The sequence below is a fragment of the Macaca mulatta genome, chromosome 11 (genome assembly GCF_049350105.2).
Source record: "Macaca mulatta isolate MMU2019108-1 chromosome 11, T2T-MMU8v2.0, whole genome shotgun sequence".
In the NCBI taxonomy this organism is placed as follows: domain Eukaryota; kingdom Metazoa; phylum Chordata; class Mammalia; order Primates; family Cercopithecidae; genus Macaca; species Macaca mulatta.
In genome coordinates this window covers 101,000,324-101,022,600 of record NC_133416.1, presented here as the reverse complement: position 1 = coordinate 101,022,600, position 22,277 = coordinate 101,000,324, and the positions used below count along the sequence as shown (strand labels likewise).

The window sequence follows — 22,277 nt, the reverse complement described above, 5'->3', positions numbered from 1 at the left end:
CTGAATTGTTATTTTTCATTTTTTTTTTTCAAATATTTTCTATCTGTGGTTGGTTGAATCCATGGATACAAAGGGCCAACTGTAGGTTGTTAATTATCTATAGTCATCATGTTGTACAACAGATCTCTTGAACTTATTTCTCCTAACTAACCTTTGCATTCGGTGACCAACATCTCCCCAATCACCTCTCCCTCAGCCTCTGGTATCCACCATTCTACTCTCTGCTTCCATGAGTTTAACTTTTTTAGATTCTACATATAAGTGAGATTATATGGTATCTGTCTTTCTGTGCCTTGCTTGTTTCACTTTGCGTAATATTACCTAGGTTCATCCATGTTGTCACAAATGACGGTATTTCCTTCTTTTTAAAAACTGAATAGTATTTCATTATGTATATATGCTATATTTTCTTTCTCCATTCATCTGTTGATGGACACTCAGGTTGATTCCATATCTTGGCTACTGTAAATAATGCTGCAGTGAACATGAAAGTGTAGCTATTTCTTTCATATACTGACTCCATCTTCTGGATATATACCCAGTAGTAGGATTGTAAGACATAGAGTTCTATTTTAAATGTTTTGAGGAACCTCCATACTGTTTTCCATAATGGCTATACTGACTTACATTCTCACCAAATATGCAAAGGTTCCATTTTCTCCACATCCTTGCCAGTACTTTTTATCTTTCATATTTTTAATAAGCACATAGAATTCTAACAGGTGTGAGGTGATATCTCATTATAATTTTAATTTTCATTTCCTTGACGATTTGTGACATTGATAATTTTTTTCATATACCTGTTGTCCATTTGTATGTCTTCTTTTGAGAAATGTCTATTCCAATCCTTTGCCCATTTATTTATTTATTTTGAGATGGAGTTTCGCTCTCGTTGCCCAGGCTGGAGTGCAGTGGCACAATCTCGATCTTGGCTTACTGCAACTTCCACCTCCTGGTTTCAAGTGATTCTCCTGCCTCAGCCTCCCAAGTAGCTGGGAATACAAGCATGTGCCACCATGCCTGGCTAATTTTTGTATTACTAGTAGAGACAGGGTTTCACCATGTTGGCCAGGCTGGTCTCGAACTCAACCTCAGGCAATGCACCCGCCTTGGCCTCCCAAAGTGCTGGGATTACAGGCGTGAACCACCATACCAGCTGCCCATTTTTTAATTGGGTTGTTTTCTTGCTATTGAGTTTTTAGAGTTCCTCGTGTATTTTGGACATTAACTCTTTATCATATATATGGTTTGCAAATAATTTCTCCCATTCCATAGGTTACTTCTTTACTCTGTTGATTGTTTCCTGTGCAGAAGCTTTGGTTTATCCCATATGTCCCCTCTTGTATTTGTTGCCTGTGCTTTTGGGATCATATCCAAAAAATCCATTGCCCAGACCAATGTCATAGAGCATTTTCCCTAGGTTTTCTTCTAGTAGTTTCATAATTTCGGTCTTATGTTTAAGTCTTTAATATATTTTGAGTTTATTTTTATACATGGTGTGAGATGAGGGTCTAATTCCTCTGCATATCCAGTTGTTCCACCACCATTTATTGAAGAGATTGTCCTTTCTCCAGTGTGTCCTATTGGCACCTTTGTTGAATATCAATTGACCATAAATGTGTGAATTCATTTCTGGACTATCTATTCTGTTCCACTGGTCTATGTGTCTGTTTTTATGCCAATACCATGCTGTTCTGGCTAGTATAGCTTTGTAGTATATTCTGAAATCAGGGAAGGTCATATGATGCCTCCAGCTTTGTTCTTCTTTGCTCAAGATTGCTTTGGCAATTCAGGGTCTTTTGTGTTCCATATAAATTTCAGAATTATTTTTTCTATTTCTATAAAATACGCCACTGGAATTTTGATAGTGATTGCACTAAATCTATAAATCACTTTGGGTAGTATTGACATTTTAACAGTATTAATTCTTTCAATCCATGAACATGAGGTTTCCTCCCATTTATTTATGTCTTCTTCAGTTTCCTTCATCAATGTTTTAATAGTTTTCATTATACAGGTTCTTCACATCCTTGGTTAAGTATTCCTAAGTATTTTTCTTTTGGTAGCTATTGAAAATGGGATTATTTCCTTGATCTCTTTTTCAAACAGTTTGCTGTTTGTGTACAGAAACACTACTGATTTTTATGTTAATTTTGTATACTGCAACTTTACTAAATTTATTAGTTCTAATAGTTTTTTGGTAGAGTCTTTAGGGTTTCCTATATTTAAGATTATGTCACCTGCAAACAGGGATAATTTAACTTCTTTCTTTCTAATCTGGATACCTTTTATTTCTTTATCTTGCCTAATTATTCTGGCTGGAACCTCCAGTACTATGTTGAGTAAGAATGGTGACAGTGGGCATCCTTCCTTTGTTGCTGATCTTAAAAGAAAAAGCTTTCAGTTTTCCAATGTTGAGTATGAAGTTAGCTATGAGTTTGTGACATACAACCTTTTTTGTGTTGAAGTATACTCCTTCTATACCTAATTTGTTGAGAGATTTTATAATAAAGGGATATTGAAGTTTGTCAAATGCTTTTTCTGCATCTATTGAGATGATTATATAGTTTTTGTCCTTCATTCTGTTAATGTGGTATGTCATATTTATTGATTTGTGTATGTTAAACCATCCTGGCATCCTTTGGTCACAGTGAATGATTCCTTTACCGTGCTCTTAAATTCAGTTTGCTAGTATTTTGTTGACAATTTTTGCACTTACTTTGATCAAGAATATTGGTCTGTAATTTTCTATTCTTGTATCCTTATCTGGCTTTGATATCAAAGTAAATCCTGGCCTTCCAAATGATAAGGTCTTGTTTCTGCCATTTTGTTAACTACTTCCCAGTTGCTTTGTAGATGCTTTGTTCTTTCCTTCCTCTGGTTGTCTTTCATTGCGATTAGGTGATTAGGTAATTTTCTCTAGTGATACCCTTCGGTCCCTTACCTTTTATCTTTTGTGTATATAACATAGGTTTTTGTTTTGTGGTTACCATTAAGCTTACAAAAAAATCTTATAAATAGCCGGTTATTTTAAGTTGATAACAACTGAATTTTGATCACATACAAAAAATTCTACACTTTATTCCACCATCACTCCCACATTTTCTGTTTTTGATGGCACAATTTATGTCTTTTTGTTTTGTATATCCTTTATAAGTTGTTGTATCCATTTTAATAGTTTCATCTTTTAACCTTCAGACTAAAGACGTAAGTGATTTATGTACAATCATTACAGTATTGGAGTATTCCGAATTTGACTATGTAAGTTTTATACTTTAATATGTTTCCATGTTATGATTAACCTTCCATTTCTTTCCACTTGATGACTCCATTAGCATTTCTTGTAAAAACAGGTGTGGTGGTGATAAACTTTCTCAGCTTTATCTGGGAAAGTCTTTATCACTCTCTCCTTCACTTCTAAAGAACGGTTTTGCCAGCTACACCATTCATTGTTAGCAATTTTTTTTTCCATCAACATTTTGAACATATCATCCTACTCTCTCCTGGCCTATAAAGTTTCTGCTGAGAAATGTACTGTTAGGCTTATTGAAATTCTCTTATATTATGTTATTTGCTTCTTTTCTCCTGCTGCTGTCAGGGTCTTCTCTCTGTCTTTGATTTTTGACAGTTTATTTATAATATGGTTTAGTATAGTCTTGTTTGGATTGAATCTAATTAGAGATTTTGACCTTCCTGTACCTGGATATTATATCTTTCCCCAGATTTGGAAAGTTTTCTGCTAATATTTCTTTAAAACAGCTTTCTACCACTTTGTCTTTCTTCCTCTGCCTTAATTTCTATTACTCAAATGTTTGTTCTTTTGATGGTGTCTCATAAATATCATAAGCTTTCTTCATTCCTTTTCATGCTTTTTCTCCTCCAACTGTAATTTTAAATAACGTGTTCAAGTTTACAGATTCTTTCTTCTGCTTGATAAATTCTGCTGTTGATACTCTCTATTGCATTTTTCAGTCCATTAAGTTTTATTTCAGCTCCAGAATTTAATTTTAATTTTTACTTTAAGTTCTGGACTACATGTGCAGGATATACAGGTTTGTTACATAGGTAAATGTGTGCCATGGTTGTCAGGCCTCTGAGCTCAAGCTAAGCCATCAAGAACTCCTTTCTTTCCTAAGCATGGTTAGCTACTTCTGCCTTTGGATACCTAGTTTTACCATGCTGACTAAATCATTATATGAACTCACAAAACCAAACCTAGCTGACCCCATAGATCCTAAATCCTTTTGCCACTCCTCTTTCCGTTCCTTAAAAACAGGCCTAGAAGCTGCCCCCACACTAGCTCTCCCTAACTCATCCCAACACTTTTCATTACACACAGCCAAAGTGCAGGGCTGTGTGGTTGGAGTTCTTACACAAAAGCCAGGACCACACCCTGTAGCCTTTCTGTCCAAACAACTTGACCTTACTGTTTTAGCCTAGCCCTCATGTCTGCGTGTTGTGGCTGCTGCTGCCCTAATACTTTTAGAGGCCCTCAAAATCACAAACTGTGCTCAACTCACTCTCTACAGCTCTCCTAACTTCCAAAATCTATTTTCTTCCTCACACCTGATACATACACTGTCTGCTCCCTGGCTCCTTCAGCTATACTCTTTGTTGACTCTCCCACAATTACCATTGTTCCTGGCCCGGACTTCAATCCGGCCTCCCACATTATTCCAGATACCACACCTGATCCTCATGACTGTATCGCTCTGATCCACATGACATTCACCCCATTTCCCCATATTTCCTTCTTTCCTGTTCCTCACCCTGAACACATTTGGTTTATTGATGGCAGTTCCACCAGGCCTAATCGCCACTCAGTAGCAAAGGCAGGCTATGCTATGGTATCTTCCACATCTATCATTGAGGCTACCACTCTGCCCCTCTCCACTACTTCTCAGCAAGCTGAACTCATTGCCTTAACTCAAGCCCTCACCTTGCAAAGGGACTATGCGTCAATATTTATACTGACTCTAAATATGGCTTCCATATCTTGCACCACCATGCTGTTATATGGGCTGAAAGAGGTTTCCTCACTATCCAAGGGTCCTCCATCATTAATGCCTCTTCAATAAAAACTCTTCTCAAGGCCGCTTTACTTCCAAAGGAGTCATTCACTGCAAAGGCCATCAAAAGGCATCAGATCCCATTGCTCAGGACAACGCTTATGCTGATAAGGTAGCTAAAAAAGCAGCTAGCATTCCAACTTATATCCCTCATGCCAGTTTTTCTCCTTCTCATCGGTCACTCCCACCTATTCCCCCACTGAAACTTCCACCTATCAATCTCTTCCCACACAAGACAAATGGTTCTTAGACCAAGGAAAATATCTCCTTCCAGCATCACAGGTCCCTTCTATTCTATTGTCATTTCATAACCTTTTCCATGTAGGTTACAAGCCGCTAGCCTGCCTCTTAGAACCTCTCATTTCCTTTCCATCATGGAAATCTGTCCTCAAGGAAATCACTTCTCAGTGTTCCATCTGCTATTCTACTACCCCTCAGGGATTGTTCAGGCCCCCTCCCTTCCCTACACTTCAAGCTCAGGGATTTGCCCCCGCCCAGGACTGGCAAATTGACTTTACTCACATGCCTCGAGTCAGGAAACTAAAATACCTTTTGGTGTGGGTAGACACTTTCACTGGATGGGTAGAGGCCTTTCCCACAGGGTCTGAGAAGGCCACCACGGTCATTTCTTCCCTTTTGTCAGATATAATTCCTCGGTTTGGCCTTCCCACCTCTATACAGTCCGATAACGGACTGGCCTTTATCAGTCAAATCACCGAAGCAGTTTCTCAGGCTCTTGGTATTCAGTGGCGCCTGGTTTTACTTCAAACTGCCACCTTTAAGTCTCTCTTTAAGTGTATAGAAGATCTTCAGTGACAAAGTACACTCCAATACTTTCACCCTGATTAAGTCCTATTCTTTACTTTTATACTCACTCTTATTCTCATTCCCATTCTTATGCCACCCTCTACCTCTCCCCAGCTATCTCCACCACACTATCAAACTCACACTCTCCTAGCCGTTTCTAATCCTTCTTTAACAAACAATTGCTGGCTTTGCATTTCTCTTTCCCCCAAAATCGCTGAGGCCTCGACTTACTCACTGCTAAAAAAAGAGGACTCTATATTTTTAAATGAAGAGTGTTGTTTTTACCTAAATCAATCTGGCCTGGTATATGACAACACAAAAAAAACTCAAGCCCAAAAACTCACCAACCAAGCAAACAGTAACATTGAACCCCCTTGGACACTCACTAATTGGAAGTCCTGGATACTCCCAATTCTTAATCCTTTAATACCTATTTTTCTCCTTCTTTTATTCAGACCTTGTGTCTTTCATTTAGTTTCTCAATTCATACAAAACCGCATCCAGACCCATCACCAATAATTCTATACAACAAATGCTCCTTCTAACAACCCCACAATATCACCACTTACCCCAAAATCTTTCTTCAGTTGAATCTCTCCCACTGTAGGTTCCCACGCCGCCTCTAATCCTGCTTGAAGCAGCCCTGAGAAACATCACCCATTATCTCTCCATACCACCCCCCAAAATTTTTGCTGCCCCAACACTTTACCACTATTTTGGTATTTTATTTTTCTTATTAATATAAGAAGACAGGAATGGCAGGCCTCTGAGCCCAAGCTAAGCCATCATATCCCCTGTGACCTGCGCGTATACATGCAGATGGCCTGAAGCAACTGAAGACCCAATTTGTGAGACCCACCCCCTGCCCCCAAAACATTGCTCTTAACTCCACCGCCTATCCCAAAACCTATAAGAACTAACGATAATCCACCACTCTTTGCTGACTCCTTTTTCAGACTCAGCCCACCTGCACCCAGGTGAAATAAACAGCCATGTTGCTCACACAAAGCCTGTTTGGTGGTCTCCTCAAATGGACATGTGAGACAATGGTGGTTTGCTGCACCTATCAACCCATCAGCTAGGTATTAAGCCTGCATGCATTAGTTATTTCTCCTAATTCAGCTCCAGAATTTCTATTTAACTTTTTAAAATAATTTCAATCTGTTAAATTTCTCATTTTGGTCATTTATTATTTTTCTGACTTCATGCAATTATTTCTCTGTATTTTCTTGAAGTTAGCTACCAGGTAGGCTGCTCTTACAGACCAGCTAGTGTGACAGTCACTTCAACTCCACTGAAGTCTGAATCTCAGCCTTAGAGGTGGGGAGGGCCCTTAGTAACTGTATCCTGCACTACCTTTCAACCTCAGAAAAAGTAGCTTCTGCCATTTGTGATTTCTGTATTACTTAGAGACCTCTTTTACCCCATTTAGTGGTCAACCATGGTTTGCTTTTCACCAGTTAAAAATTCTTTATATTGGCCGGGCATGGTGGCTCATACCTGTAATCCCAGCACTTTGGGAAGCCAAGGTGGGCAGATCACCTGAGGTCAGGAGTTCGAGACCAGCCTGACCAACATGGTGAAACCTCGTCTCTACTAAAAATATAAAAAGTAGCCAGGCGTGGTGGGGGGCACCTGTAATCCCAGCTACTCGGAAGGCTGAGGCAGGATAATTGATTGAACCCGGGAGGTGGAGGTTGCAGTGAGCCAGGATCGCGCCATTGCACTCTAGCCTGGGTGACAAGAGTGAAACTCCGTTTCAAAAAAAAAAAAAAAAAAAAGAAAGAAAGAAAAAAATTATTTATATTAAGTTTTCCCTATTTAAATTACTGTGTGGTTTCTGTCTCCTGAATGAATCATGACTGGCACATGACGGAGTAAAAGGGCTCAAACAAATATGAAAGGCCTGAAAAGGCACATTTGTTGGTAGCACATGACTAATTAATAATAAAGAGACTGAAAGGGAAGAGGTATGTTTAAAAACTAAATTAACAAAAATGTCCATGTCAATCACATTCAAAACCTTTATTTTACCTAATCATATTTCTTAGAAAACATCTTTTGTTTTCTTTGGTATTTTTTTTTTTTTTTTTTTTTTTTTTTGAGACGGAGTCTGAGTGCAGTGGCCAGATCTCAGCTCACTGCAAGCTCCGCCTCCCGGGTTCACGCCATTCTCCTGCCTCAGCCTCCCGAGTAGCTGGGACTACAGGCACCCGCCACCTCGCCCGGCTAGTTTTTTTTTTGTATTTTTTAGTAGAGACGGGGTTTCACCGTGTTAGCCAGGAGTTTTCTTTGGTATTTTTAAAAATTTGGTAACTGTTAAAAAAGAGACTGACATACACATAATGAAAATGCCCAGATATATGTGAGACCTGAGGCAAGCAAAGGTCAGAAAATAAAGAAGCTGCAGCTAGCCCAGGTCAGGTCATCTAAGCCATGTGACTCCAATCAGATCTAAAAACTGGTAGTAGATTGACAGAGACAGGACTCTAGTGATTAGAAGCATAGACTGTGAGCCAGACTGTCAGTGTTCGAACCTCAGCTCTGCTACTGCCAAGCTGTGTGACCTTGAGCAATTTATCTAACACCTTAGTCTCCTCATCTGTGAAATGCAAATAACAGTAGTACCTACTTCAAAGGGGCATTATGATGATAAAGTGAGTTTATATATCTAAAGTCCTTAGGCCAGTACCCAATTCAAATTCTCTTTCTAAACCTTCTCTTTACATTGACATTCTCAATCCATTTTTCTTCCCCAATATATTCTGATTTTGGAAAGGTTTAAGGAGACCTATGCTGCTCCAAAAACTGCTCTCCAGTGTTTATCTACCACCTTTGGTCCTCAACCTGGGCCTTGCTGTGTGAAGAAGATGTAGAGCATCTTCCTCCCTTAAACAGCTATCATTTTTTTTCCAGGCCCATGGGCGTGAGACCTAGTCAATCCAAAAAGGAGGAGGATGACACAGTAGACAACTTTTGCTTCAATCAGCTTTTCACCTCTCTCTTTTGGAACTTCCTTTCCCCACTTCAGGTGATTCTGGTGTCCTAGGGGAAGGGCTCATGACCCTTCCTTCAGGTTTGGCCAATAGTCTGAATCTGGAGGCAAGGTACAGTGTAGAAACTTGATTGGAGATGACCATCTGATGGCCTGAGATCCCCAACTGTTGCCTCATTCCTGCCCTTATTAAGCTCTGAAACCTTTATCATTCCCTCAAAGATGTGAACTACCCAACATATTTCAGAGAGATTCCTATTTTTATGTTATACAAAGTTCTACTATTGGAACAGAAGAACCCATATGCATGCTGTTAGACTTGGATATCCCTTCCTTTCCTCATCTATAAAGTGTTTCTAAGATCCCTTCCAGCTCTAACCTTCTATAGTTCTAGTAACAGGACAAGTCACTGCAGATACGCTCTACTTGATCTCTAATTCTCCACAGCAACTTCACCATTACTATTCAGCACCCACAGACCTTATCAACAAATGGTAGAATTAAGAGATGCTTTTAAAGTCTTTTATTTAGGTTATAAAACCACAAGCCTCTCATTTGCCACTTAGTACATCTCAGCGGTATTATTTTGGTAATGGTATTACCACCCTCTCTGCTACGGTGCTGAGCATAAATAGATATAGAACATGAACATTTCCAGGAATTGTCAACTTGGCACTTCTTAGAAGGAGTTAAAATTTCTTTCATAACATTAACAAAATAAAGCCTAGGAGTAAAACCTGCCCCAAACTTCTTCTAGAAACTACATTCCTTTTCAATTAAAATTTACTGTTTAAAAAAACACAACATACCTTTTTTTCTTTTTTTTAGTCTGGGGGAAATGCCCCCAAAGAATAGTATATATACACTCCTTACTGCTTAAACTGAGGAATAAGTATAAACACAGCTGCCTATTAAAATTATGTAAAGCAAACATTCCCACAGCTAGCTACAACAGCAGCCTACAAGTCTGAACTATACCCATAAAAAGAGAACACTACCTTGCTATGCATTTGGTGAAACTCTGAAGCTGCATCACCAGAAAAGCTGGTTATTGGAACTGACGGCTTTAGATAGCATGATTTAAGAGCTGCAAAAGTGGGACTGGATTCCAGTATCAGGGGAGCCAACACACTATCTCCTGATCACAGCCAAGGAGATTTAGTCCTTTTCTTTTTTACTCTCAAAGTAGCAAGTTGAAATGGGAGAGATTCAGGGGCTCTGTTCCATGACCCCTCCCCGCCATATGGTCTTCCATTAGAGCCTAGCCTTCCCCCAACAACAACAACAAAAAAAGCATAAAATGAGAGATAGGAGAGAGAGATACCAACCAGGAATCAGCCTTAGGACAAGAGGCAAGAAAGAGAAAGGCTTCTGAGTCTGTGTGTCTGGAAGAAACTGAAAGTGGGGGAATTCCTGAAGAAGAATGAGGGTGATGGGCTCTGGAACAGCCACAGGTTATCAGAATTAGGAAGAGGAGAAAACTGAATGCCAGGAAAGTGCTTCTATAGGATATGAATCAGTAGGCTTTGAAGTCAAATTTGACCTTATGTGTGTGACTTTCAGCAAGTTGTTTAACATTTCTATGTTTACATTTTCTCATCTGTTCAAAAGGGTAATAACATCACCTCCCTCATCAAGTTATTGTCAGAATTAAATGAATAAACACAAAGGGCTTAAAATATAGCTGGCAGACAGTAAGTCCCCATGAGCTACTATGACTGATTATTTTACTGATGTTAGCTGAAGTTCTTTGTGAGACACAAAAGACACAAAGACTGATTTTTTTTTTTTTTTAGACAGGATCTCACTCTGTTACCCAGGATGGAAAGTGCTCTTGGCTCACTGCAACCTCCACCTCCTGGGTTCAAGCGATTCTTGTGCCTCAGCCACCCAAGTAGCTGGGATAACAGGCATGTGCCACCATGCCTGGCTACTTTTTGTATTTTTAGTAGAAACAGGGTTTTGCCATGTTGCCTAGGCTGGTCTTGAACTCCTGACTTCATGTGTTCCTCCCACCTTGGTCTCCCAAAGTGTTGGAATTACAGGCATGAGCCAATGCACCCGGCCTGAAATTCGTTTTTAATTACAAACAAAGACCATAAGCAGACAGCCAGCCAGTCCGAAAGACTAAGCCAGTCCCACTCTTCCCAACTGGCCATTTGTCTCTCCTTCTCTCTTCCATCCTCAAGCCATCTTCGGCTCACTTTTTAACTGAGAGGAACATGCAACTCGTTCTTCAGCAGGAGATTCTGTCTCCATTTGGACATAACCTGATCTACAGAGCACAAGGTACTGCATGTAGTTTGTAATGACTGTACTAAACGATGTGAATACCAATAAAAATAATTCCCAAATTCAAATTCACCAGCAATCCAAAATCCTCCAATTTTTGCCTCACGTGTGTAGCCTATATATCCCCATAGAGCTCTAATGGATTTTAATGTTGGTAGGAGCATCTCCCACTGTATGGAATCTGAGATTCTGGAACATTCTTGAGCAACAATGCTCAGGAAATTCAAGGAATAAAAGAATTTGCGAACTAATATCCCTCTACACCCTGATTCCCACCACCTTTCCATCTGGTGCTACCTGAAAATAAGAACAATGCTTCAAGCCAGTACACAGCTTTGGGAAGCAAGAACTTGGAAGCAATGAATGAGGAAGGAGGCACGCCCCTAGCCAGCTGGTCAGATCTCAAGGTTCTCAACCCTGGCTGCAATTTAAGATGACCTCAGGAAGCATGTGTACGCGTGCCTGGCTTACTCACGGGCATGCCCGTGTGTGCCTTTAACATCATTGCCTAGACCCCACCCTCCAGAGATTGTTTAAGGGATTCACCTGGAGTAGAGCCCGGGTATCAGCAGTTTTGTAAAAGCTCCCCAGGTGATTCCAAAGCATAGCCACAGTTGAGAAACACTGAGTTAAATCAACCCTGATGGTCAATACAGTGTCTCATGCAGCCGAATGATCTCTATGTACACAGAAGGGAGAAAAAAAGAGATAGTCAGAATTTCTAAGTGAAAAGAATACCAAATACATGTTTTAAGGTGAAATGGAGGCATCTTTGCTGGGGCAAGACCTGTCACATGTTTGCTATTCCTAGAAAGACCTGGAATTAGCTGCCAACAGATGCATTATTTCATCAGTCCCATAAATACTTGATAAAAGTCTTCCGCTTTTCCTTTATGTCAGCCTTGCAGAGGTAGGGAGAAAAAAATCTTCTGATAGAATGCAGTACTGAACGATCATCATTTCCTTTTAAATGATTAAAATTAGCATTCATAAAAATAAAATATTTTAGTAAAATCTCATTCCAGCATACCTCTAAAGGCCCTTGGAAATTATCCTCTTAAAATGAAAAAAAAAAATGACTTAGTACAATTTTTTAAAAGGCTCTTTCAATTATTAACACTGAAGCATAATACAATTCCATTTCAAACTCAGTGGGAAGCCAAGATTGCGCAGCAGAAAAAGTTCTAAATCAAGAGTTGCAAGGCCTGGATTCTAGTCCCAGTAATAAATTACATTAACTAGCTGTGTGATCATGGGCAAGTTGACTTAATCTCCCTAGGCCTCTGTTTTCTCAGAGAAAAATTAGATGATCTATGAGTCCCACCCAGTTCTAAAATTCATAATACCAGCATATGGCTCCATCTTGCTGACTTTGTTTCACTAGCAAGTAAATGTGTTTAAAATTTAGAGAACTTATGAATTTTGAAATTCTAGTTAATTTAACCAGTTCCTGTCACTGTGCATAAATTGAAAGAGCAAAACTGTGAAGCATCATGAATACAGCTCTATCTTCTATCTATACTAGAACTGGAGCCTTCCTGCTTTATGCCAGCCAGGTGAGAGGCTCCTCCCCCAAATGCTTGTCTTTGCTTTTCAAATTAAAAAAATATGATAAAAAGCAACTTTTGGTCACATCCTCACACCATTTTCTTTTTCTTTTTGTTTGTTTTTTGAGATTGAGTCTCACTCTGTTGTCCAGGCCGGAGTTCAGTGCCACAGTCTCTGTTCACTGCAACCTCCGCCTCCCAGGTTCAGGTGATTCTCCTGCCTTAGCCTCCCTAGTAGCTGGGATTATAGGCACGTGCCACCACGCCCAGCTAATTTTTGTATTTTTAGTAGAGACGGGGTTTCATCATGTTGGCCAGGCTGGTCTCTAACTCCTGACCTCAAGTGATTCACTCGCCTCAGCCTCCCAAAGTGCAGGGATTACATGCATGAGCCACCATGCCCAGCCATTATTTCCTTTTTTTTTTTTTTTTTTTGAGACAAATCACTCTTGTACCCCAGGCTGGAATGCAATGGCGCAATCTCGGCTCACTACAATCTCCGCCTCCTGGATTCAAGTGATTCTCCTGCCTCAGCCTCCCTAGTAGCTAGGATTACAGGCACCTGCCACCACACCTGGCAAATTTTTGTATTTTAAGTAGAGATGGGAGTTTTACCATGTTGGCCAGGCTGGTCTCAAACTCCTGACCTCAGGTGATCTGCCCGCCTCAGCCTCCCAAAGTGCTGGGATTACAGGCGTGAGCCACCGTGCCCGTCCTATTTTCTTATAGTCTCCTTTATGTTGACGCATTTCTACTTAAATATAAGTAATGTTTTTTTCCTAAATAATTTGGTATACTTTCAATCTTATTTCCTATTCAATACTCCTATGTAACTTTTTTCTTTTTATTTTCAGTTGATACATAATACTTGTACATATTTATGGGATACGGGGTGATATTGCAATACATGCATACAATGTGTAATGATCTTATAAGGGCAATTAGTACATCCATCACCTCAAACATTTATTCTTTCTTTGTATTGGGAATATTCAAAATCCTTTCTTCTAGCATTTTGAAAACATATAATAAATTCCTGTTAACCATATTCACCCTACAGTGCTAGGACATTAGAACTTATTCCACCTATCTAGCTGTAATTTTGTATCCATTAACCAACCTCCCCTATGCTTGCCTCCCTCATACCCTTCCCAGTCTCTAATAACCACAATTCTACTCTCTAAAAATACATGTATTTTTAAAAGTAACTTCATAAATAGAAAAGTTTTGCTTGCCATAAATGGAAGGAAGCCATTAAGTTGACACACACAAAAAAAGCAATACAACTAGATTCTAGCTAAATACTGTTGCCCAGAGCCTTTAAGCATGAGGACCTCTTATCATTCTTACATGAACTGAAACAGAAATAGAAAGGAAATAACTTTCTCATCATGTAATTCAAGATTACTTAATCCCACATCCACATATCAACTAAAGTCATGCTAGGAGTCACCCAAGATCACGGCTGCACACACATCTCACATGTTGAGAAGCGCAGCAAACGGTAGCCACTGAGCCTCTGCTGATGTGGAATGTGATTCATCCCAGGGAGGAAGGTGTCTTATTAGCCACATTGTCACCTGTGGCTCCCACTCGACTTCCTGTGTATTTGTGGTCCCCTCTATCTGAAAGCTCTCCTCCCTGTATCAACTCTGCGGCCAAACTCAGTTCTCTGCTCAGTGTCCCCTCATCAGAGAGGCTTTTCCTGACCACGCCCACCACCACACACACTGCTTCTCTTCATAGCGCTCTTCACCACCAAATGTTATTTATTCATTTGCTGATTATCTGTCCCTGCCCTTATCCCCTTCCACTACTAGAATACAGTGAACTCCATGAAAACAAGGGCTTTGTTTTGCTTACTGTTATATCTCCAGCACCTACTGTCTTGCACAGGGGTCCCCAACCCCCATACCGGTCCGTGGCCTATTAGGAACCGGGCTGCACTGCAGGAAGTGGCGGGCAAGCTGAGCTCCGCCTCCTGTCGGATCAGCAGCGGCATTAGACTCTCATAGGAGCGTGAACCTGTTGTGAACTGCGCATGCCAGGGATCTAGGTCGCAGGCTCCTTATGAGAATCTAACGCCTGGTAATAATCTAAGGGAACAGTTTCATCCCAAAACCATCATTCCCCCCAATTCCCCCACTGGTTGAAAATTGTCTTCCACAAAACCAGTCCCTGGTGCCAAAAAGGTTTGGATCCTCTGATCTAGCACATGGTCGATACTCAGCAAATATTTGCTGGATGAACGCATGAATGCCCTCAGCTGATCTGGAGATCCTCCATTTGTCTTTATATACCCAGCACCCGCATGCGGTAGGTCCTCAGGAAGTATATGAACATCGGGCTGGGTATACACAGAAATCTGGGCTCTCTGCAGACTCTCCGCTTCCCAGAGGGAAGGGTCTAGATATGGATGCTGATCCACTGTTCTCGCTGTAGCACACAGGAACCACTGGCGAACACTACTCAGCCACAGTGGAAGCACGTGGATAGACCGCAAGCTAGATACACTGAGATCAACACTGAACTTCCATGCAGAGCAAGGTCAATTACATGGTATGATTGGAGGAAACTATGAAAAGAATCCCAAGCTAGAAACCTCTCTAATAAACCCATCACAATATCTAAAATGTCTGCCATTAAGAGCTCAGTGACTTCAGCTGCATCCAAGGATGCAACTCAGAGCTAGAGTGTATCTCAGGAGGGCGGCAGGTGTGGTTCTGCGTCGTCAGTCAAGGCTGGCGCCACAAGGGGCAGGCAGAGCCCTGGAGCCCACAGGTAGAGAGGAAACGGACTAGCCAGCCCTGCGCACCGCTGCTGTAGGAGCCACCAGGGAGTCCAGTGCACAGAGTCTATGGGGAGGACAAGGTCAAGTCCAGAAGATTGAAGCAAGTGTCAGCTTAGGGACAGCCATTCCAACAGGCTCAAGAGTTGAGACATTCAATGCTGATGCTGGAGACACTGAGCTGTGTTCCCAGAGCTCTGTTCTTCGCTGTCGCGTCACTAAGAAGATATAAAGCAGGAATCAAACCAACGGAGGAGAGAAAAACAAAAACACTTCCAAGCTTAAAGGAAGACTGGGGTAAAAGGCAGAGTTACCAGGCAGAGAATCATGGCAGACACCCAGACCCACAGCCAGGGCCAACACAGTGGAACAGGGGGTCCTGTGGCCCAGGAGTCACTCCCACCATGATTTACGCTGAGTCCCACCAGACGGGGAGGCTGGGCTGCCATCAACCTCCTTTCCAGATCCAGATTAGCTCAGGCACTGGAGGGAGTTGTCAGCGTGGACAGGCCCCATGAGCAGTGAGAAGCCAGGCAGGCAGGCACAGGCTGCCTTCACCCAGATACAGCACTGTCTCTATCTCCTAAATGACCCGACAGGAGCCCACAGAGGATTTCCAACTGATCTAATGTCTAGTATGTGACCTTAGCCAGAGAGAAAAACCATGAAGTGTTCTTTCCATGGTGCCAAGGTGGATTAAGTCATTTTATCACCAGAATTCCTCTTTTAAAAGGTAAGAGTCGTCACAGGGTGAGAAAAACACAAAACCAATGATCCATTAACAACTTTAACAACTTAGACCTTTTTTTTTTTTCCTAACAGAGATTGGGAGACCAGTCACCTAGGCAGATTCTGAGAGAATCAAAAGGTTTAGGGTGTTTTTGTATGCTTTGAGATTTGATGGGGGTGGGGTTCAGAAGAGTAGAGAAGAACACGATACATTTCAATACTCTAAAAAAATTACATCCAGCACGTAAGTAAAAAGCAACTAACCAGGATCAATCACCAAAATAAAGCCTCTCAGACAGCTCAAAATTTACAAGTGAAACAACAAAAATTAAAACAACAAACCAATAAAGGAGAAACCAAGCATCTCTGGGAAGACCAATACAAGAAAACTTTAATAAGATAAAATCAGTTCATTCTTAGAGAAGGACCAACCTCTTGGCTAAAAAGAAGGCTATTCCTTCCCATTTGTTCTCAAGGCCTCCCAAGAGAAGACTACTGAAGCCTTACAAATTAATTAATAAGTATGATCAAAATGAGGAAAAGGTAAGAAGAGTTTAATGTGTACATACATTAAGAGGTTAATGAGTACACACATTCTCCTGTAGTCTAGTTCCTCAAAACTCAAAGATATCTTTACAAAAATGTAAGTGGACTATTTTAAATCTTATTAAAATTCCTCTATTACAACACTGGAGAAGCACCGGGGGCTTAGGCAGTAGGTTCTGGATTTCTTTTTTATAGGGACGTTAAATTGAAGGAATTTCAACTCCGATACTCTTCCCAGGATTTACAAAAGAACAAAACCTAGGTTTCCAATTCAGTAAATCCCGGTTTAATTTTAGAATTAAAATATTGCCACCAATTAAATTACTTTAAACATTTAAAAAATATTTTAAGGTCTGAAACAAGAGAAGGTGTTAACTATCAAGTTTCAATGCATCATTTCTTCCATTGCTTCCACCCTTTCCTTTACATATATCTTTACATATATATATACATACACACACACACCCCCCTCTAGAACTTATGGTATACAGGATTTTCAAATACATATGAAGATTTTAAAAGTGATTTTTAGGAGATAGAAAACTATACAGTGAAGAAGTGAATGAATGATAAACCCCCAATTCAGGGCTTTTCACTGAGTGGGGGTTGGGAATGAGACAAGATTGGGAAGGAGTGCCCAGGGTTCTTAAAGGCAATCGTAATATTATTTTTCTTAAACTGAGTGATGGGGAGATGGGTGTTCACTGTACCATTATTCTCCATATCTTACTTGTATTTTGTAATATTATTTAAAATAGTCAATATTTAATAAATACAAGTCTTTTTTAAAAGAGTTTATATGCTTGTCACTGTGGAAGATATTGAAAGACATATATAAATCAAATCCTCACTTCAGAATGTTTTTTTCAATAGCAGTGTTACTCAATAAAAAGTAAAACAATTATGACTGTACAAATTTGTTCCAGAGCCAACATTCTACGGAATTAACAAATCTTGAGAAAAACCTTATTTTTCTAAACTTCTACACAGATATGCTCAAGTTTTTCCCATTATGTACTGCTTCATTCTGTTTGCTTTTTTAAAAAGCTATTTTTCCTTAGCTTCTCTGTAACTTTCATCACTTTGTAAAAAAAAAAAGCATTAATTCTTTCTAACTCTCTGAATGAATCCAAATAAATAAAAATGGGGTTATGGCCGAGCATGGTGGTTCACACCTGTAATACCAGCACTTTGGGAGGCCGAGGTGGGCAGATCACCTGAGGTCGGGAGTTTGAGACCAGCCAGACCAACACGGAGAAACCCTATCTCTACTAAAAATACAAAATTAGCCAGGCATGGTGGCGCATGCCTGTAATCCCAGCTACTCAGGACGCTGAGGCAGAAGAATTGCTTAAACCCAGGAAGAGGAGATTGCAGTCAGCCGAGATTGCACCGTTGCACTGCAGCCTGGGCAACAAGAGTGAAACTCCATTTCAAAAAAAAAAATGGTATTATGTCTCTATGAATGACATACAACAGCATGATTTGTATCACCCAAAATGACTATAAAATTAAATTCAGTATTTTGATAGTGAAAGGCTTTCAGTTCACCTGTTCTGTTGTTTCCAACTATATGATGCCAGCAGAAACCTCTTAAGTCAAATATCAGGAAAGCACCAATAATTTTTAACATTTCTCCAACTCTATGTTATCTATTCTGCTTTCAATAAAGTCATAAAAACATCTTAGACACATTTTGTTCAGACACGTGGAGTATTTAATTTTGTAAGGATAATCCAAGCAGTGAATTCCAGTGGTCCTCAAAAGCCAGCTATTTCTAGTATTTCAAAAAGCCTAAAGATATATTTACCTGTAATGAGCCCAGGCTAGGAATGAAAATACTTTTGCTTTTTCCACTGGGATCTTACCAGGTCTTCCTAAAGTTAGCTGGCTATCTCATGCTGATCAGGTATTCAGACATATGTCAAAATATGAGGTCCATGGAGCAAAAATAGTAAAAGTGGTCTTATTATCAGTATTCATTTTTTTTAATCAGTATTTAAAAAATAGCAACCATGAAGCCTGGGGCCCACTAAACCAGAATAGTTCTATCACTGTTATCACAAACCCCAGAGAACCTTGATTCTCTAACTTTGTTAAAAATTTGCAAGTCACCTTTCAATTACTTTTTTTTTCAATTTTTAATTTTTCCCAGTCCAGTTCTCTGCCCCTCCATCTTTGTAAAACAGAGTCAAGGGAAGTTAAGAAGAAGCAAGTGTTTCCATATCACATCTTCTTCCTGCTACAAGCCAGGCTAACAGAACCAGAACTGTTTCTCTCTTCTCCAGCTTCCAATTCTCCTTCAAATTAAACTGAGACCCTCCCCAAACTATTGCTCTTTGCAAAATTAAATACTCCGGTGTCTGAACAAAAGCTAAACTAAAAAGGACACTTTAAACGAATAACCTTTAAAAACAAACTAAGTCAGCCTTCAAAATAATCCCCTTTGGCCACATGGGACAGCCCAGGGGACAGGTACAGGGCTTTCCTTCCTAGAGGCTGTCTCCTACTCCATGAATCTGACCTTTTCCAGCTGGTAGCTCTGGCACCTCACAAATCACTTGTCAGTAGGCCGAATGCCTGCTTTCCCATCTGCACTTTCCAAATGGTTCCTGATGCCAACGGCTGAGATATGACCTGACTCTCTGATGAGAACATGCTTCCCAAGTGACATGCCAGGTTTCCCTGGAAGCATTTCTAAATGCATTCTCTGAGCTCCCTCCCTCACCTCCCAGTCACGGTTCATTCTTCCTTCCCTGCACTTCCTAATGCCACCTCCTGATCCTATGCCTCTAATGTCATGTCCCTTCAGTCCCAACTCCTTACCCACTTTCATCAACCGTTGACCCTTGTCCTGCCTTACATCCCAACTTCAAATCCAAAGGGCGGAGTTCTGGCTAGGTGTGGTGGCTCACGCCTGTAATCCCAGCACTTTGGGAGGCTGAGGTGGGTGGATCACCTGAGGTAAGGAGTTCGAGACCAGCCTGGCCAACATGGTGAAACCTCATCTCTACTAAAAATATAAAAATTAGCAGGGCGTGGTGGCGTAAGTCTGTATTCCCAGCAACTCGGGAGGCGAAGGCAAGTGAATTGCTTGAACCCAGGAAGCAGGGGTTGCTGTGAGCCGAGATCACGCCTAGCGAGATCACTGCACTCCAGCCTGGGTGACAGAGCAAGACTCTGTTTCAAAAACAAACAAACAAATAAACAAACCAAAAAGCAAAGGGCATAATTACAACATTTTGGAGCTGGTTTGAAGTGATCTTTCTGAGGCCTACCTGCAGGTAGGTCGGTCATGGCCTCTTTCCTTGCCTTCTTCAGCTTCTCCCTGACCCAGGGAAACTCCTGTAGGGAATCTAGGAATGTATCGAATGCTTTAGGGCCCCTGGAAGGTAGGATATCCAGCAGGAGCATTGTTTTCCGGAGGCCTGTGGTTTGAGCATTGATTTCTTGAACATGGTTTTCCGTCAAGATTCCCTCCTGGTAGAGGTACTGAAGAACCAGTCCCTCCACCAACACCTCTGCACCCAGCTCCAGGCGAAGTGAGCGGAGTACTTGCTTGTCTCTGGCCTCCATTTCTCCCTGGAAAGAGCCGAAATCACAGCTCAAATTACAGACACGCTGATGTGGCCCGAAAGACAGTGTCACTGCAATGTAAGTTCCTTCAGGTCAGGCATATCTTCAAACCGTGGCAGAGTGCCAGGTCATGGTATTTAATTCACGAGTTAAGCCAAGCCAAGTTAACTTTGAATGTTTCCTAACATAATGAACAACACTGAAGATGAATCATCTTTTCTGTTCCTGCTTTTCACACAGTGGGGTCCCAGCTCAATTCCTCGTTCAATAAAGAAATTTGGAAAAAGAAAAAAAAAAAAAGTGGGTCAGAGACCCTTCCGAAAAAGCAATTTTTATCTGAAGATTACAGAGCAGCATTAATTTTAACATGCTGGAGAAGAAATCGTGGTTTTATTTTAACATTGCCCTCATCAGACCTGCACCACCACCACCACCACGGCAGAAACTGCCAAAGTGGGCGCAGGTGTCCCTTTTTTGATCACAAGTATTTGCAAAACCTGATCAGTAACAGGAGTGCAGGACAGAAATCAGCAGGAACAGAGTTTAAGGCTCTTTTCGTTAAAAGTCCTCTACACCATCACCTTTAAGAAAATTGTTGTTTGTGCCCAGTCTACAATAAACCTTACACAATATATAGTCACAGACTCCATTCCTTCCCACTAAGAATTCCGAATCTCCAGCACAACACTGTCGTGGCCACACATGCATGGGACATTTTATGGGATTTTTTTTCTTTAAAACACCCCAGCGCCGGTCAGTAGCCAGGCACAATTTGAAGGTGCATTTCCACCACCCCTGCACCCATGTGCTGTGGCTTGGTTGTGTGTAAGGCAGTGAAGGTCAAGTGACCGGGAAGGCAGGTAGGGATGACATATGCGGCTTCAGATACACCCGGGCAGTACGACCACGGCTGGGCGACACCCGATCCCACACTCCCCCTCGCAACCCTGCAAAGTTTAGGAGGTGACAGGTGAGGAGGGGGAGGTGTTCACATTTGGCGGTGAGCGCCCATTGGGAACTTTTTAAAAAGTCTCTGCCTCGGCCGCTGAAATCCTTGTATCAAACAGGAAGACTACGGGCGGTTTCTGCCGCAATTTGACCCGCTAAAGAGGGAGTGCTGGGAATGAACTTAACAGCGGATCAAGGGGAGAGCGGGCCTCCGGCACTACCGCAGCCACCCAGCCTTGGCCCGGATCGGAAATGCAGAGCAAGTTAGTGGGGCGGGGAAGCCCCCGCAGGGCCCAGGTCGCAGACGCTACAATGCAGGGCTTTCAAGAAAAAATGGATTCCTGTTACTTACGTCTGCAACCACGTATCTTTGGGGCGGGGGAGAAAAACTGCAACCGGAATCCTGACTGTTAGGGAATCTGCCCCATAAGCACCATCTTTGTTAAAGGCGAAAACACAGGAAGTGTTGACACCATCTTTGTTGAGGGCAAGCACAGGAAGTGCTGTCGCCATTTTTATTGAGCGTTCAAGGGTCGGATCGAAGCTCTTCCCGCCATGTTTACTGTGGGTAAACAATTCAATCACGGGGAGGTGGACAACAGTAGCGTCACTTAGAGGGTATCTAAGTAATGGAGTCATTGAATCATTGCATTTTAACACAGTAACTACACCAGGGCCCTACACACAATTGACATAACAGAGAGGCAGGTCAAAAGTCACCCTGGTAGAGACGCCTTCTCTGACCTGATTAAAACGGCAACACAGCTGCACTCATCTCCTGCACTCCCCATTCCCTTAACCAGCTTTATTTTTTACGTATCACCATATTATTAAAACTTTTTACTTATTCACTTGTTTATCCCTCTGCTTCCCTCCATTAAAATGCAAGGTATTTATTTATATCAAGGGTTCCTGTCCGCAAAAAGTTTACAAATCTGTCAGTCAGAATTTCATTACAGCACTCAGCTAGCTACTCCTAG

General features: G+C 41.2%; 1 protein-coding gene across 19 annotated transcripts in view; it reads right to left on the bottom strand.

The window, feature by feature from the left end:
• CRADD (CASP2 and RIPK1 domain containing adaptor with death domain) overlaps positions 1–21,753 on the bottom strand; it is a 179,556-nt gene extending 157,803 nt beyond the window's left edge. For 17 of the 19 annotated variants that reach the window (XR_003720451.2, XR_003720453.2, XR_003720454.2 and 14 more), the window contains exons 1-2: positions 21,650–21,753; positions 20,052–20,355 (exon numbers count right to left, since the gene is read on the bottom strand). Coding sequence is in view for 14 of the 19 variants with exons in the window: in XM_028828940.2 (XP_028684773.1) it covers positions 20,052–20,349 (298 nt within the window). In the remaining 5 variants the exon portion in view is untranslated. 19 annotated transcript variants of the gene reach the window in all.
• Positions 21,754–22,277: the final 524 nt, after the last annotated feature.